The sequence below is a fragment of the Watersipora subatra genome, chromosome 1 (genome assembly GCF_963576615.1).
Source record: "Watersipora subatra chromosome 1, tzWatSuba1.1, whole genome shotgun sequence".
In the NCBI taxonomy this organism is placed as follows: Eukaryota; Metazoa; Bryozoa; class Gymnolaemata; order Cheilostomatida; family Watersiporidae; genus Watersipora; species Watersipora subatra.
In genome coordinates, this window is record NC_088708.1 from 74,565,419 (window position 1) to 74,584,397 (window position 18,979).

At 35.9% G+C, this 18,979-nt stretch overlaps 1 protein-coding gene across 1 annotated transcript; it reads right to left on the reverse strand.

Annotated features, from left to right (window-relative positions):
- Nucleotides 1–4: 4 nt before the first annotated feature.
- On the reverse strand, nucleotides 5–18,817 carry LOC137391478 (ras and EF-hand domain-containing protein homolog). The gene is made up of 14 exons (XM_068077970.1): nucleotides 18,519–18,817; nucleotides 15,580–15,714; nucleotides 14,570–14,716; nucleotides 14,032–14,122; nucleotides 12,395–12,502; nucleotides 11,487–11,650; nucleotides 10,421–10,486; nucleotides 8,241–8,420; nucleotides 7,386–7,547; nucleotides 6,355–6,502; nucleotides 5,905–6,080; nucleotides 3,277–3,478; nucleotides 1,371–1,483; nucleotides 5–144 (listed from the first exon to the last, which is right to left on the reverse strand). The coding sequence occupies exons 1-14, from the start codon at nucleotides 18,815–18,817 to the stop codon at nucleotides 36–38; spliced, it is 2,100 nt and encodes a 699-aa protein (XP_067934071.1). The 3' UTR covers nucleotides 5–35.
- Nucleotides 18,818–18,979: the final 162 nt, after the last annotated feature.

Sequence of the window (18,979 nt, forward strand, 5' to 3'; positions counted from 1 at the left end):
TAGGCTATTTGCTAAAAGTTTGGTCTGTCAAACTTTCATGTACAACACTTGTCGGAAGCACTCTCTTTGTTGCTGGAGAATGTGTCCACATGCAGAGCTGTGTCATACCGCTCTATGTCCATGTCTTCTCTTTCCCTCATTGTTCTATAACGAGCAGACGGTTGGTAAGATTTCACACATTATATCATCAAGCCTTTGATAGATTCTATAGACAATCATAGTCGGAATGGACAATACAGATAGCGGGTGACAATAATAAGGTAGCCGGCCTACTAGGAACTTGTTGATGGGCCTTATCCTCTAAGGGGCGCATTCCTGTAGTTAATAACCAATGATAGCATGGACCCGCAGTTCTAAACCTGGATGCTTGCCAAGTAGATTCGTTAAGTCGGGCTGACAGTTTTCTGAGTCTAAAGATGAAGGAGATAAGGTTAGCTATACTGCAGCGAAGCAAGATCTGATATGACTTTATGCTGGGTTCAGTCAACTACATGATTTACCAACAGTGTTTGGTCATTGGTAACAGTAGTAAGGCCCGAAAATAGACTTACATAAGGGTAATCAATTATATTTAGCCATTTCTGTATCTGGAACTAAAGGTAGTAGCAAAGTAAACTGCTTCTGTGTCACAAGGGTTGCAGCATACCCCCCCCCCCACAACTGACAGGATGCCTCTCTGAGGTTTGGCATAAAAATGAATGATGAAAGCAGCAATGTTGGGTTTTGTCAAACTTCTCAATCTGCTTGACCCGATGTAAATCATGATGGTACCACACTATATCTCGGAGGTGGAGTAACATCGTATATATACAATGTTACTCCACCTATCTCCATGTACTTACATAAACTGTTGTTGGTATTTTGCAAACTAGTTTCATCTATATTTGAGTCTACCAACGCTGAACAGAGAGCATAAAGATAGAATACTATCAGCAAATAAATTTGTCTTACTAATTATTTTCATGTAGATTATACAAATATGCTTGAAAAAGTCTATGTCAAGTCTCATAGCTGGCTCCATCGACTAGTACTGTTTCTGCAGCGGTCGATTGTGATTTAAAAAGGCTCCACCATCCATCTATGTAATATAGATGCAAGGTCTGGTTCGGAATAAAAATTGTTAATTTGAAAAAACCAGCCAGAGGGATGACCTGCTCTTGCGATAATACTGTGTAATAAGCTTCTGTTATCGATAAAGTCCAGCGTAGCTTTAAAACTAGATGGTTAAAAGGAATTTCCTTACTTCGCATGAATGTGAATGGAAGCTTCAGAAGTTAACAACTTGTGGAGCTCAAGTGATGTAGAAAGTGAACCAGATTTTAGATTAGTCCTAGCACCAAGATTCGATAGGCTATAAGTAAACACCTCACCTCGCTAGTTTCTCAAGACAGAAGTTCAGTTTTTCTCCTGTTTTAGCGCTCAGCTCAAGGAACATTGTTTTGCATTGGTTAGCCAGTTCTTGGCCCATTTCTGTGGTGATTATCTGGAATACAATGACATGGCTCAATAGTATGGCACCAAGGCTAATAAAGTCAATGAGCAAGGCTGTGAGAAAAAGTACATGTAAACAGCGAGTTTGTAAAAGCCGTCACTAGGACATGCTTGCACGACTGAGTTGCCATTGTACAGTTTTAATCATCCTTGACGGGTTATGTGGGCCAGATGGTATGTAAGATGGAGGTGAGCTTGGAGAGGTCACTATATTTTGGCTATAGCAAGTTCCTCATTGGCTCTGCACTCATTCGGTTTTTGGTTGCCAACCCTAAAAGGCAGTAGCCTTAGCTCACTAGACTCTAGATAGGGTGAGGGTGGCATTCCCTGGATAAGGACTGCTAATGAACAGAGATTGGAGACATCACACTGTGTGATATCACCAAGATAAAAACTATACTTACATATTGAGGAGAGGATGGAGACTTCAGGAAATATTTTTAGGTCATTCATTTGTAATTATTGACACTTCATCAGTCTGAGACAATGGGAAATGTGTTTATTCAACAATCAATCACTCTGAAATTCTCACTTAATTAACATGTTAACCATCATACGAAGGCGATTCAATAAGTGAAGATAATTGCCCTTATAAGTTAAAATATTATTGTGATACTTGCACAATTTTTGGAGTTGTGTTCTTTTAAGTGTTGCCTTTTCACTGTAATCTCTTAATAACTCTGAGGCTATAAATCTATTAACTATTTTAAGATAGCTGCTCTTCTTGAAATTTGCTCACATGGTCAACAGAGAGCTGTAATAACATTTTTGTTAAGTGAGGGAGTCGGACAAAGTGACGTTTATAGGAGAATGAAAGCTCAACATGGTGACAGCTGTTTAAACCAAAACCGAGTTTTCAACTAGGCTAACAGTTTTAGAAAAGAAGGACCTTTACTGAGGATAAACCAAGGTCAGGTAGGCTAAAAGAGGCAGCCACACCAGCCAATTCGGAGGCTGTGGAAAAGCTTGTCAGAGCAGACAGGAGGATAAAAGTGAAGGAAATTGCTGAATCATTGAGCATCTCAATTGGAACAATACATTCAATTATTCATGAAGATTTTTGGGTACTCAAAGGTGTGCTGCAGGTAACACCACTCCGACAATGCAAGGCCCCACAATGCCACTCAAATCATTGAGACCATCAATCAACTAGGTGGGAACTGTTAGACCACCCACGTTACAGCCCTGATCTGACACCTTCTGACTACAATCTCTTGGGAACTCTGAAGTCCTATACCAGAGACCTTCATATGGAGACTCATGACCAGGTCAAAGCTATTGTGAGCGAATGGTTGCAAAGGCAATCTACAGAATTTTATGCTAACGGAATCAAGAAACTAATACAAAGATGGCAGAAATGTGTTGACTTGTCTAACAATTATGTTGAAAATAAGATTACTTGATTACTTAAGATTACTACAACTTGACTTTTAGTAAAATTATCTTTACTTATCGAATCGCCCTTGTAATTTCTGCTTTAGTGGGGTATTGTTGTTACTAAAATAGAGTGCCAAACATTACATGTTATATGGCATAAATTGCAAAGTTATATGTCATGTTATATGTCATACATTATGCGTCACACATTATCATATATCATAGATTAATTATGTGCTTATAGAAATTGTTACATAACACAATCAGGTAAAAGTAACTTTGTACCATATCCTAGCTTTTCATTATGTTTTAGAGTTTTAAATTGCTTTTATTAATAAAAAACTGTCACTTCTAGAGTTGACCTGTTACCTTTCACCAACACAAAGAAAACAATCACACAAGTTTCACCTTGCAGCCTGCCTCTACTTTTTCTCTCCTCAAATCAACTTTGTTGGCACAAATCATGATGGGCAGGTCTTCGTAGTCGGAAGCCTGTCTGATGGTCGCAACCCAGTCTCTGACATTAATAAATGATCTCTCTGAGCAACAGTCATAGAGTAAAATGACTCCGTCTGTCTTTCGAAAATACGAAGTCGAAATGCAGCGAAATCTGTGAACAAATACGTTCATGTAGCGTTTTGATTTAGACTTCAACAATCATCTAAAATTTCCCAATACATATACAATGATTCCATGATAAGTAACGAATGTAATTGTATCAAATGTTACATACCTGAATGTATATATATACATGTTAGTAGCCTATACATATTATATGTATATATACATATATTTGTATGTACGTACGTATATACATGTACATATTGTACGTGTGTAACATATGCTTGTACCTATATATATTTTTTTTTCAAAGTTGGTCATCCGTGTACTTGTCCAGCTATAGGTATTGAAATAATGAATTGGTATCGCAGAATATTTGATCTCGGACCCTCCTATTCACCAGTCCAACACCTTGCTAACTAAGCCACCGAGCTTGATCGATTAGCAAAGCAATATATGTCTGTATATGGAAGTAAATAGCCTCGCGCTTTCGGTCATAACGTGAAGTCATGACACAGGTCCGTAGAAGCCGTAGCTCTTATTAGTAAGCTTACTACATTTTTTTATTGGCAATGTACTAGGCTAATAGCAAGTGGCAGGCAACTCTCATTACCTCTCATTGTTTATAGCCTGATTTTTAAAACCCGGGCAACGCAGGGTAGCACAGCTAGTGTGTGTATATATGGGCCTTGCTGCCTAATTACTGGGTTCCTTGCAAGTAAACTGCTGCTGAATTTTCTGTTAGTTCTCCACATATTCAGATTAAATCTAAGATTTATCTCTTCATGTGTATGATACGGGAACTACAACAGAATCTGCTTGCAGCGTAATATACAAACGTGCAAATACATCGGTAAACGTTATAACCATAGAGAGTAGATACTACTAACAACATAGAGAGTTGTTAATAAAAACTCAGCATAAACAATATAGAGACTGGTTAGTGATAACTGAACGTAGACATCAAGAGTAGCTAGTAATAACTAAACATAGACATCAAGAGTAGTTAGTAACAACTAAGCATAGAAAGAGAGTAGTTAGTAACAACTAAGCATAGAAAGAGAGTAGTTAGTAACAACTAAGCATAGAAAGAGAGTAGTTAGTAACAACTAAGCATAGACATAGAGAGTAGTTAGTAACAACTAAGCATAGACATAGAGAGTAGTTAGTAACAACTGAACATAGACATCAAGAGTAATTAGTAATAACTAGGGCAAACTTTTTATTGACCTCAAAATCAGAAACATTGATCTTATTGTTTTGGAAAATTGACTTTATTGACTTTACATTTCAAATGCATAGTTTTCTAATTAATTAACAAGTCGAGCTGTCCAAGTGTAGTTTGAAAACATAACATTAATACATGTAGCTACATATTGGATGCATTACACGCTGCTGGTAAGAACTTTTGCATTGATTGGTTTGGCTGTTTTACTTGTTTCTTGTGCTTGGCAGTTTTCTGATGGCTTCCCACAAAAAATCGTTTAGCTGACTTTACCACACAACTGCAAACTTTACAATACAGCTCATTGCCTGATGTCTTGGTGAACTCGGTAGGAAACTCTCTTTTAATCTGAAGAACCTTCCCATGAGCTGATTGCTTAGCTTTTGGCATCTTTGCTAGTGTAAAACTGATTGCATACTAGTCATATAATTGGGCAGCGCATGCTATAAATGGCTTGGCAGACTTCATCATGCCTTGCTGACTCATCCTATACATAGCGAATGGAGCAAGAGGAAAAAACCTACCAAACTTCCATTAGGAAAGGGAAATACCCAAACACCTTAGTAAGGAGAAATTCTGAATTCCCAGTATGCATAAAGAGTGAAAATTGACTGAAAAAAATATAAAAATTGACCTAAAAGATAAAAATTGACCTAAAGGATAAAAATTGACCTAAAAGATAAAAATTGACCTAAAAGATAAAAATTGACAATTTATTGACCTTATAACTTGGCTAATAATGTACTTAGGGTGCTCATATGTGGTATTTTCGTGTTTTAAAGTGATCCAAACATGTAAAAAAAATTGACTTTATTGACAAAAGTTTGCCCTAGTAATAACTAAACTTAGACATCAAAAGTAGTTAGTAACAACTAAGCATAGAAAGAGAGTAGTTAGTAACGACTACCTAAGCGTAGACAGAGAGTTGTTACTAACAACTAAGCATAGACATAGAGCATGGTTAGGAACAATTAAGAATTTTGGTTACCAAACAAGATACCAGTACCAAACAAATGGACATTTGTTTGTTCTTCAGCTGCAGAATTTAACTTAGCGAGAAGGATAAGGCTGGTAGATATGTCACCCAAAACTGTGACAGGCTTTTATTTTCTCTTTGAGATGTGAAAAAGTTTATTTGAAGTTTCGAGCTGGTAGTTTGTATAATTATCTCCCTTGGCATTTTCAACTTGAGATTGGAAAAAATTTATCCTAGTTGACAAACAGTTTAGCTAGATTAGAATTCCACTGACCTCTCTTGACCTGCCGTATCCCAGAGCTGTAGAGATATGTTTGTTTCATCTATTTGGACATTCTTTGTATAAAAGTCTATTCCTAGCGTAGATGATACAGTCGATTGAAAAATGCCTCTACACAGATGTAAGATGACGCTGGTTTTTCCGACGCCGGAGTCACCCGCAAATATCACCTGAAAAACATTACTTTTTACATTAGATTTAGACTTTTTACTTTTATTAGATTGCTATGTATAGCTATGGTCTCAACTCTGTGCTGATTATGTAAAAAGCAGAGAAATCAAACGATTTGCGACACCACAAACGATGATCCATGCATTTAGCAGTATTATGAGAATACAGAAGAAAAGTCATGGGTTTGATTATTTGTTAACATTATCTGACACATCAATGCAGATAATGCCCATATGACTTGCATAGCTCTTCATGGATTTGTAATATTTATACCTTGAAAATTCTTTCTGGTGTCACTTCAACAAAGCTGAACTGGTCGAGTAAGGGTTTTCTGCTCTTGAAACTGCTTTGTCTTGAAGTCTTCGTCGTAGTCTTAGACTCCTCAGTTGTTTCTGCACTTATTTTATGCGCTGCTTTAGGGCTTGAAGAGGGTACTTTTGCCTTCATCAAAAAATTAAATATTATCAATATTATATTTGTTACTCTTGGGTAGAAATAGTTGTGCACAAGATTTTTTTTATCCAAAAAATTTACACAAGAAGTAAAAGGAAACACGATTTCATTCATTTTTTTATTTATTCATTCATTGATAACTTTATTAAACCTGACATCCACAATACATTAGAAAAACAGCTAATAATAGAAACAAACAAAAAACGTTTCGCATTTTTTCAAGGTAAGGTATTTACATTACACGAAAAGTTTGTCACCCTTTCAGCCATTACTGGTACATGTATTTCTGATTTCAGTTGATGAACTTAATGTTTAATACAGTTAAATATGTTATAATTTAAATGGTCACCGTAGAGTGTTGGGATGCTGTGTGAACATGATCTCCGTCTAGTAATTCATGTCGAGGTAAGGCAGCAGAAAAAATCTCTGTTGGAGTCACATCTAAGCAAAATATTTTGGGATTAAAAATATTTTCATGTTTATTTTTAGTGCATTTTATTCAATGATGCGTTTCTGTAATTTAATTTGGGCTGTAATATTTACCTAGAAGCAACTCAGAGCTTGCCAGTGCTACTTCTTTAAGCTCATCAAATAATGAGACACTTGAAAAGTTACTCCTTCCTTCTTCCCTTGACAAAAAGAGAAGTTAGTGAATTAGTGAATAGTGAATTATTTTCGAATCATCGCTTGTGTCACTGGGTGAGAATATACTTTCTGCATAACAAAAGTCTCTATAAGCATAGAAATAACTGATTACTTCTACCTTTTGCATATTTTTTAAAATTGTAGAAATATACATGGACATGTATATTGTACATGTATTGTATATTGTATATTGTACATGTATATACCTTTCATGTTCAAGTATCATTTGGTCAGGAGTCGTCTGACCTTGTGCTTGTTGAACGACAAACTTTGATCTCTTTGGTTCCATCATGTGTTCTTTTGTTCTCATTGTCAGCAATTCTCCATTCAGATCTTGATTGGCATCGTGCAGTCGTTTGTTCATTTCTCTGAAGTAATTTCCTCAAGAATAATTCTAATAAAATACCTTTATGAACCCTTCATAGTTGTAAAAGAGCCTTTTTCAATTGTATACATATGTAATTAACATTCTTATTAGAAGTTGTCTCTACATTACTTTTATATTATTGTTTCATTAACCTCTTTTTGAGTTTCCTAAATTTAAACCTGATGCACCATTTAAAAACAATGCAAATATTATAGATATAGAATAGATATATTGGTGTTGTAGAATCAATTGCCTTTGTTTTTCACTGCTCCTGGCTAGGGACACGTGCAAACATACAAACATTGACGAATGGATAAAACTTCAAAGCAATACAAATTCAACCATTATGTCTTCAAGAACATTGGTTGAACAAAAAACTCTAACAAGTCGTTCTGCATGTTGCTACCTTTTCAGAACCATGAACAACAACCAAGTCGTTCTGCAGGTTGCTATTGCTTCACGATTATTGGCATCTGCAATGTACAAATATGCAAATAGGCATTTTTCAACATATCTTACAGTGTTTAAAAAAGTTTATTCTGGTTCCATAAAAGAAAGACTTATGACTAATAAATTAAACTCCAGACTCCGCTACAAGAGCTTACAATATAAAACATGGCTAGTTGTCTTCAGCATCCAATTAATGGATCAGAACAGGCATATGAAGCTTAGAAGACTCATTTAAAATGGCCACCTTCTAAACTTTCCAATCTTTCTCCTTAGTGCCTCCATAAAGTGCATCCTGGGAGCAGTTGCAGTTGACTCCTTTACCAATACTACCTCTTGCAGTCGCTCAATAAAAAAATCATAGTCTCTATCTTCATCATAGCTAGAAGGCTTAAACAAAGCAGCCACCTCTTTCCTGGTACTACCGCTAGACATACGAACACCAAATTGGTTTCCTGTTTCTCTTCCGGTATCACTCTACTAACAGTCTTTTTTGGAGTTGCTGCGTTTAATATTTTTAGAGAGTAAATTTGAGGTCTCTCTCATATCACATTGTTAGCTCTGACATAAAGAGTTACCTTTGTGATTGTGTACACAACTTACCTTTTTGTAACAAACTAACAATTTCATATTTCAGATTTTCTGCAGCAAAAGAAAATCATCCTACACCTTTGCTTAGTTATTTTTTAGGCTTAGAGATGAGACCATGGCTAAATAAGTAGCCTTTATTCATTTTAAGAAAGCCTTGACACATGGACAATCTTGACCAAAAGGCAGCCTTGAATCAGCACACGTCTAGAGCAGGTTACTTTCAGTGGGTTTTTTGACAAAAGTATGAAATCTTCTTTACTTAATAATTTTGAAAACACTTTTCATGACATAAAAATATGATAAAACGATTATTAACTAAATATTTTCAGTAAAATGTAAAATTGCGTTTTTTAGAAAACTATATCAAACTTTTGCCTTGAAATTACAACCTTGACATTTTTTGTAAAGCGTTCAAGGAAGTCATTCAGTAGGTCAATTGACTCAGTAGGTTGACTGCAAACTTACTTTTTATATTCTACTAAAACAACACTAAGATAATGAATGCCGAAAGATTTACTCAGAAACCCCAGGACAAAGACTGCCAATGGCTACAGTATGTTGTACACCTGCTACGATGACACAAATACTACTTACTGTAGATGTTACAGTATGTTGTACACCTGCTAGGATGACACAAATACTACTTACTGTAGATGTTACAGTATGTTGTACACCTGCTACGATGACACAAATACTACATACTGTAAATGTTACAGTATGTTGTACACCTGCTAGGATGACACAAATACTACTTACTGTAGATGTTACAGTATGTTATACACCTGCTACTATGACACAAATACCACTTACTGTAGATGTTACAGTATGTTATACACCTGCTACTATGACACAAATACTACTTACTGTAGATGTTACAGTATGTTGTACACCTGCTACGATGACACAAATACTACTTACTGTAGATGTTACAGTATGTTGTTCACCTGCTAGGATGACACAAATACTACTTACTGTAGATGTTACAGTATGTTGTTCACCTGCTACGATGACACAAATACTACTTACTGTAGATGTTACAGTATGTTGTACACCTGCTACGATGACACAAATACTACTTACTGTAGATGTTACAGTATGTTGTACACCTGCTATGATGACACAAATACTACTTACTGTAGATGTTACAGTATGTTATACACCTGCTACTATGACACAAATACTACTTACTGTAGATGTTACAGTATGTTGTACACCTGCTACGATGACACAAATGCTACTTACTGAAGATGTTACAGTATGTTGTACACCTGCTACGATGACACAAATACTACTTACTGTAGATGTTACAGTATGTTGTACACCTGCTAGGATGACACAAATACTACATACTGTAAATGTTACAGTATGTTATACACCTGCTAGGATGACACAAATACTACATACTGTAGATGTTACAGTATGTTGTACACCTGCTACGATGACACAAATACTACTTACTGTAGATGTTACAGTATGTTGTACACCTGCTAGGATGACACAAATACTACTTACTGTAAATGTTACAGTATGTTGTACACCTGCTACGATGACACAAATACTACTTACTGTAGATGTTACAGTATGTTGTACACCTGCTAGGATGACACAAATACTACTTACTGTAGATGTTACAGTATGTTGTACACCTGCTAAGATGACACAAATACTACTTACTGTAGATGTTACAGTATGTTATACACTTGCTAGGATGACACAAATACTACTTACTGTAGATGTTACAGTATGTTGTACACCTGCTACGATGACACAAATACTACTTACTGTAGATGTTACAGTATGTTGTACACCTGCTACGATGACACAAATGCTACTTACTGAAGATGTTCAATTTGCTTGACAAGGTTCTCCTGTTCATTTATGTATTCTAACATCCACTCCTCTCTACAACAGAGCGACCCAGAAACTATCAGTGTAGCGAGCAAATGAATCGAGCGAGTAAAGTCCTTTATGAGCAGGATAAGGTTGACGAAAGCTATGAATGCACGAAAAGTCGCCATAAAAGCAAATCTTACGAATTATTATCAATTATTGCTCTCACCCCTAATTATTTGAGTGGGAATTACTATAGAATTTTAGTCTGTCATTCCTCTTTCTTTCAGTACTAGGAATATTGTATCATTACTGCAATAGTTTAAAAGCGTAGTTTTATAAGACGCAAACACTTGTTTTTATAAAATTTGTTTTAAATGTACAGAATCTTTTATTTTTTGCTACACTAAAAAATGAAAACAATTTATTTTTGAAGTTTTTTTTTACTTTCAATTCCTGATATGAAGTATTAAAACGATAGCAGTAAACTTGTGGCAGCATTTAAATATTGCTGACATAAAGAAAATCTAAAATTGGTTTAGACATGAATTAAAGTACATATGTTTGGTCCAGTTGAAAGTTAAAAAAAAATTTTGCATCACAGATAATGTTATGCTTAAGTTGGTCAATGTGTAGTAGCAGTAACTGTTTTTCATTAATTCAGTTGCCAGCCCAACAGCACGCAAATTGTCTAAGAGTCAAAACACCCATTTTGAGAGAAAATGGATTGACTAATAACTACAATGACAGTAATAATATTACTAGCCAGCCAGAGATGAGAGCAGACAGTTGATAAAGAAGTTGTCTGTTTAACGTTGTAATAAGCAGCCTGTCTTACCTTCGGCTGCTATGAACTGCAGGAGCAGTGGAAATTGCTCATTTGTGTCAAAAATGAGAAAGCAAAAAGTGGTAGTTGTTTACTCCTATTTTCAAATGTAGACAATTATAAACATCTAGCAAAGAACTACTTTGTATTTGGATATTTTTGAGTGTAAATCACTAATGCTGGTGAATATGTTACAATATTATTGTTACTGTTATATTAACATGACAAATACTTTAGATTATTTACTTGTGGTCAAATGACTGCTGCTTGACAGCTTGCTTAAATGTAGCCAGCTGACTGGTTGCCATCAGAGCATTGGTCTCCGCTTCTCTTTTCTCATTGGTCAGTCTTTGCAATTCTTGTTCCATCTGGAGAAGGCGGGCTTTAGTTGAGCTATGCTTTAACCTAGCCTAGAGCAGTTATGGCATTTATTTTAATGTAGATTAAAAATACTCATATGATGATCAATTATAATAAATAATGATCAAATAATAATGATCAAGAATAAGAATAGTGTCAGTGACATTCGTAGTAATGAAAGTAACACATAATTTGTTCTTTCTGCGCTGATAAGTTCAGCATTACAGTTGCATTTGAGAGCTGCAGGTTAGTAGCCTGACAACTAGCTTGTAGACCCTTACTACTAAAAGTGCTGCCTGAATTATTATTAACCCGAGTATTATTGAATTACGAAAAAATAAAACCAACTGTTTATACTTGCTCAGAAACAGTCTTGTATATGGAATTACCAAACTTCATGTCATTTGAAGCACTAGCCTTCTTGTAATTGGAGAAAAATTACTTGCACGTTGTGCTACCACTAGAAACTTGTTTGCAGTTTCAGCATGTTTGCGTACATGTTTGTGCCATTGCTTAAGGCAGCTGATCGGTCAATTGGCAGCATGTCAACCTGATGGCACTCAAGAGTATAGATACATCATCAGTGGAATTGCTGAGACTGCTATGTTTTCGGGTTGGTAGCAGAACTTGCATGTGCATTTTATCAAATCATAAAGTTAATTCTTCAACTGGTTTGAAATTTAGCAATTTTATGTTGAAGACTCTGCTGCAGTGTTGTACATAGTTTAATAACATCTTTGACAAACGGTAGCATCACTTGGGCAAAAGTGAGCCAGATATATTGAAGAGAGCACCTGCTCGCTGGTGTCATGTTGCAACTGTCTCATCTGTTCCAGATTCTCCTGTAGGATCGATATTTCTTCTTGGTACCTTAGTTTGTCTTCTTCGTGCTTGCTCTCTAACTACATATATACACACATCATATACAGCTCTCCAACATATACACACATCATATATAGCTCTCCAACATATACACACATCATATACAGCTCTCCAACTACACATATACACACAACATATACAGCTCTCCAACTACATATATACACACATCATATACAGCTCTCCAACTACACATATACACACAACATATACAGCTCTCCAACATATACACACATCATATACAGCTCTCCCACATATACACACAACATATACAGCTCTCCAACATATACACACATCATATACAGCTCTCCAACATATACACACAACATATACAGCTCTCCAACATATACACACATCATATACAGCTCTCCCACATATACACACATCATATACAGCTCTCCAACATATACACACATCATATACAGCTCTCCAACTACACATATACACACAACATATACAGCTCTCCAACATATACACACAACATATACAGCTCTCCAACATATACACACATCATATACAGTTCTCCAACATATACACACATCATATACAGCTCTCCAACATATACACACATCATATACAGCTATCCAACATATAACCACACCATATACAGCTCTCCAACTACGCATATACACCCATCATATACAGCTCTCCAACATATACACACATCATATACAGCTCTCCCACATATACACACATCATATACAGCTCTCCAACATATACACACATCATATACAGCTCTCCAACTACACATATACACACAACATATACAGCTCTCCAACATATACACACAACATATACAGCTCTCCAACATATACACACATCATATACAGTTCTCCAACATATACACACATCATATACAGCTCACCAACATATACACACATCATATACAGCTATCCAACATATAACCACACCATATACAGCTCTCCAACTACGCATATACACCCATCATATACAGCTCTCCAACATATACACACATCATATACAGCTTTCAACTATACATATATACACACCCTCACAGCTTTGCATATTCCCAATTGTGGTCCAAATTATTTATTTAATTGATTTAATTAAACACCTCAGTGTGTGACGTTTTTGACTTCTTTTTTAACTTACTATATTATTACCATTAAAATTGTTTGACGTGGTTCTCTACATGCATAATGGGAAGCGCTCCAAACTGCCGGATTGCAATAGCAAAGGACAATTTACATTATATAGAGTTTCTATTCTGCTAACTGACTAGCAAAGATTTTATATTGCCAAATAGCTATAATTTTAGTTATTAGCTCAGCAAAATATAAATTACTTCATTTTTAATGTACCACAGTGAGTGTGTCAAGGTTCTTCACAAGAACATGGGGCGCATTTATGAGATATGCAGTGCCATTATTTTTAGGATAAGCGAACACTACGGGATAGTTTGCTTGTTATCCCTTGTTCTTTAATATAATTTTTGTTTAAAAATACTTTTTAGAAAGCAAATAATTGAAAGTAATGAAGCCCACTGGACATTACATAACTAACAGATTTCACTGATTCATTATTGAATCACCTGCTGGGTTGTCTTTAATTCTATCTTTCTGTTCATAAATTCTGCTTCTTCCTCTAAAGCATCCAAACGTTCCTGCTGTTTTCTTTGTTCTCTATAATAATTTAGCAAGTTTAACTTTGCCTCTTTCTGTACTGTCTGTCTGTCTGTCTGTCTGTCTATGACCTATGTATTTTTCGAAAGATATGGCACTGACTTGTCCTAAAAATAGTTTTTTATGGACCAGCATAAACTACATAACAACGACTCATCAACAAATTATACAGTTTACAGACGAGTATCTTTAACAATTCATCGGATTTTAAATCTAGAAATTTTTCACCGATGCATCTGGACATGGTTAGTGTGAATGCGTGTCTGTACACTCACACCCTTTGTTTACTACATGCATACTTACTGGGTCATGCATACTTATTGGGTCATGCATACTTACTGGGTCATGCATACCTACTGGGTCATGCATACTTACTGGGTCATGCATACCTACTGGGTCATGCATACTTACTGGGTCATGCATACTTACTGGGTCATGCATACTTACTGGGTCAAGGCTTGTTCAAGCTCTTCTTTTGCAGTGCTGTGATCCTTGATCTGCTGAACTGCTTCTCGAAGGAAGGTTTCAAACTTGCTCAGCATTTCAGCATCCTGCTGAGCCAGATGCTGATAGACCATATATGCTTCAGAGTGACTACAAGGTGATAGATCAGGTAGACTACAGAGTGACTACAAGATGATAGACCAGGTATACTTCAGAATGAATACAAGGTGATAGATCAGGTATACTTCCAAATGAATACAAGGTGATAGACCAGGTATAGTTCAGAGTGACTACAAGGTGATAGACCAAGTATACTTCAGAGTGACTACAAGATGCTAGAATAAGTATACTTCAGAATGAATACAAGGTGAAAGATCAGGTATACTTCAGAATGAATACAAGCTGATAGATCAGGTATACTCCAGAGTGACTACAAGGTGATAGACAAGGTATACTTCAGAGTGACTATAAGGTAATAGATCAGGTATATTTCAGAGTGACTCCAAGGTAATAGATCAGGCATACTTCAGAGTGAATACAAGGTGATAGACCAAGTATACTTCAGAATGATTACAAGGTGATAGACCAGGTATACTTCAGGGTGACTACAAGGTGATAGACCAAGTATACTTCAGAGTGACTACAAGGTGATAGACCAGGTATACTTCAGAGTGACTACAAGGTGATAGACCAGGTATACTTCAGAGTGACTACAAGGTGATAGACCAGGTATACTTCAGAGTGACTACAAGGTGATAGACCAGGTATACTTCAGAGTGACTAAAAGAATTAGGCAGAAAATCGTGAAGGTTTTTTATTGGACAGTTTTCTGTTGCTAATTGTATTAAGATCTTCAACATATAACTTATTAATTATCCTAAAAGAATTATTTTTCTTCTGCTTATAGGATAGACAACTCCAGAATGTGAGTCGGTTAACTGAATTCTGACCACTGAATGTAAAATTATCTTACAGATATGCTCTCAGTTTCAATGCATGCACCTGATACGCACCTATTGAGTGTGCCGAACAGATCCAGAGTAGAATTCTTCCTATAGGCATCATATGACTCATCTTCTGCACTTAGAGAGTAGGTATTTTCCAGCCTGGGTCTCCCATGAGCTAAGTTCCCACAACTCCATGATAGACTATCAAACAAAGTACATCTCAAATTTATGCATGCTCTTGATGCTATGGTAAGAGCTAATCTGATCTTTCTACTGGTTCCTTCCTAATAGAAGTACACTAAGGACTGGCGGCATATGTGCTGACTAAACATTTCTGAAAGACAATTATTTGGTTTCATTTTGCCATCTCTAATAACAGCTACTAAAGATAGTATTTTATTGTTTAGTAGAAAATAAAATGAGCTCGGGCATCTGGCTTTTGACTGCCCAGCATTACACAGCATGGCAAACATGTGAGACACTCCTCAAAGTAGTGGAAGTTATGTATGATAAGTTGTTTAGGCTAATAGAGAAATACAAACCAGCTACACTATATATAATAATATGTTATCTGAACTAATAGCTTGACAGCCTATTTCAGCGTCTTAAAAATAAACATGCCAATGCTAGGGTGTGCTATAATAAAAGCAAGGGAAAGTTTGTAAAAATACATGTAGATATAATAAGATATAAGATATACCTGACATTACAAGGGAGGCTTATATTTACTGCAACAATTTCAATTAAACACGGGGAGGTTTTTAAGGCTATTATCAGTTACATCATGCATGCTGGTTTTTATGACTAAAGGCCAGCAACAGCTACATCTTCTTATGAGCATTTTATCGGGAATAAGCAATAAAATTCTATGGAAGCTTCTTCACTCGTTAAATTTTGCTTCATGTTTATGACTAGCGTAACCTTAATTTTGACATAAAAACTTTTTTTATTTTGACCAAAAAGATTGACTGTTTGACCTAAAAATAGCTGTTTGATCGTATTTTGATCTGAAAACCTCCTAACAGGTAGGTATGCAAGTGCAATATTCATCCAAGTTCATAATATAAATGCATTATGTTTTACAGAAATACACTTAGTAACATTCTGAAATGAAAAATTCCTGTATTTAGTGATCATTGAGCCGAGCATCCAAAAACTTTTCACTGATGCAGATAATGGTAGGCATTGCATCAACTGGTTGCAGGTGACATGTGACAGGTGACAGGTGACAGGTGACAGGTGACAGGTGACAGGTGACAGGTGACAGGTGACAGGGTTCAACTTCTCACTCTTCATTTCTTTAATGAGAATGTCAATTTTTTTAATTCTGTTCTAGATGTATTAAAGTATTTTGCAGTCATCCTTTTCTAAACTCGAATTTTTAATTATTTGCCGAGTATTCCGATTTATAAAATCTGCTCTTTCCATCTCAGTTGGCTGAGTTGACAATATTCTGTACTGACTTGAAATATTTCTCGATTTCTTAGCTAAATCGTGAGAATGTGTCGCAGATTTCGCATTCAAAGCCCGTATCCAGTATTTCAAATACTTCAAAAAATAGCCTTAATTTATAGTGAGGCTGCGGATCCATGATCTCGGTCAAGTAATGGTTTGTACCAGAGGAGTCCTAATGGCATCAAACAGCTGCCTGTATGACTTGTTTTTAACTGTTGTTGTCTTCACTGACAAAATCAAATTATCGACATCAAGACAATTTACTCTCACAGTTTTATCTGCCTTATGCATTATATGGCTGGTGCAGGTGACCTTCCAGCAGCACTCATATATTTTGCAGCATCACTCAACAGCAGCACGAAGATTTCTCTGTTGATTCAAAACTCTTTTAAAACTTCATCAACTGCAATTGACACGTTGCTAACAGTGAGTGAATTTGGGAAGATTGTTGACCTAATCAGAAAAGTTTTGGATGAGTCATGTAATTTTAAGCAAAATATGTGCATATTTGGTTCTATCAAGCAAGTTTTATCACACACCAGATAACTTTTTTTGCCATCGGTCATGCTCTTGAAGTTCTCCAACATATCAAAAAAAATGGTTCAGCTTCTCGCCTGCAAGATGATTCCGATGAAAGAAGGTTCATTGCTTGGAAAATTCATTGATCGCTTGTTTCTCACTGTGTGCAAGCGTACATTATATCAGTGTTTAGGAAAACTTCAGAAATCTGTTTTGCAAAAAGTTTTGAAAGCTTTTTTTTGGCAACAAGTTTGGTTGTTTAGCAGCTCCTCCCATCAATTTAAAATGTTTCATCGATTCCAGATTTCAGTCAGACTCTATCAGACTGATCAGTTTTCAACCACGCAGTGTCAATTTGGCGACATCTGAATTATCTGGCTTATTACCTAAATTCACTGCAAAATTATGGAGAGATGAAACAAGCTGAAAGCAGAAAGATGAAAACAAGCAGTGGAATTTGAATTTACGTTTTTAATTAAACTAATCAAGTTTTTGCTTATTTTTTAAATCAAATGTAGAATTACTGGGTGAAAAAAGGTGAATGAACCTGAAAGCAAAACAACAAACGAGCAGAGTTGAAAATCACTTCTTAATGAACTAAGAACAAAAAATAAAAACTATAGATGACTTAAATTTTGCTTTTTTGGAAATTAAATGCTAAAAACACAAAATTTTGACTTTTGTGCATAAAACCTAAGGTTTGACTTTTTTTTACCTAAAAGGCTTTTTTTGGATTTTATTGATTTTGAGAAAAGCTCATTTTTCACCAGAGTGCATTTGAAAAAAAGCTCAAATATGGCTTTTAGGAAGTAACATTGAGCAGTAATTTAAGCAGCCAACAAAATATTTAACTTTTAGCTTTGGTTTGTCCTATAATTGATGACATTCTTTTCTGCTGACTGATATGTGTTGACCTTGCATGACGAGTGGTAAGTTTAGCAGAGTTCCATAACCTCTGGGGTGTTTCAAGAATCGTTCATTAAAGGCTACTATCACCACACAGGAGTACAAGTAGGCCTATGTACACTCACCGATTGTCCATTGCCCGATCTTCATCCTTGTCAAGCTCTTCACCGTTGTTATAGCTGTCGATAGAAGGACCCAAGCTCTCACCTGTGAGCTTATGCAAACCGTCTGCTAATTCTTGAAAACTTATTTTACCATCTCCGTCGCAGTCTAATTCTGTTAGAAGGTTCTCCAATGTTGCACTGTCAGCCCCAGGTACTATGCTTTTCAATTCCGATCTCTCAATGAAACCAGAATTGTTTGCATCGCAAAGATGAAAGAGTTCCTTTATGTCTTCATGACCCATGGTCATGAGCTCTTCCATGGGATCAGACTGCAAGTGCATATCAAGGGAAGATTTCAGGCTAGAGATCAGTGCCTTTCATAATCATTCACCAGATTGGAATGAACATGCTTATGTATTTGCTGCTACTGCAGGAAGCTCCTATGTATTTAAGCACAAATAAGAAACACTTTGAATGATACA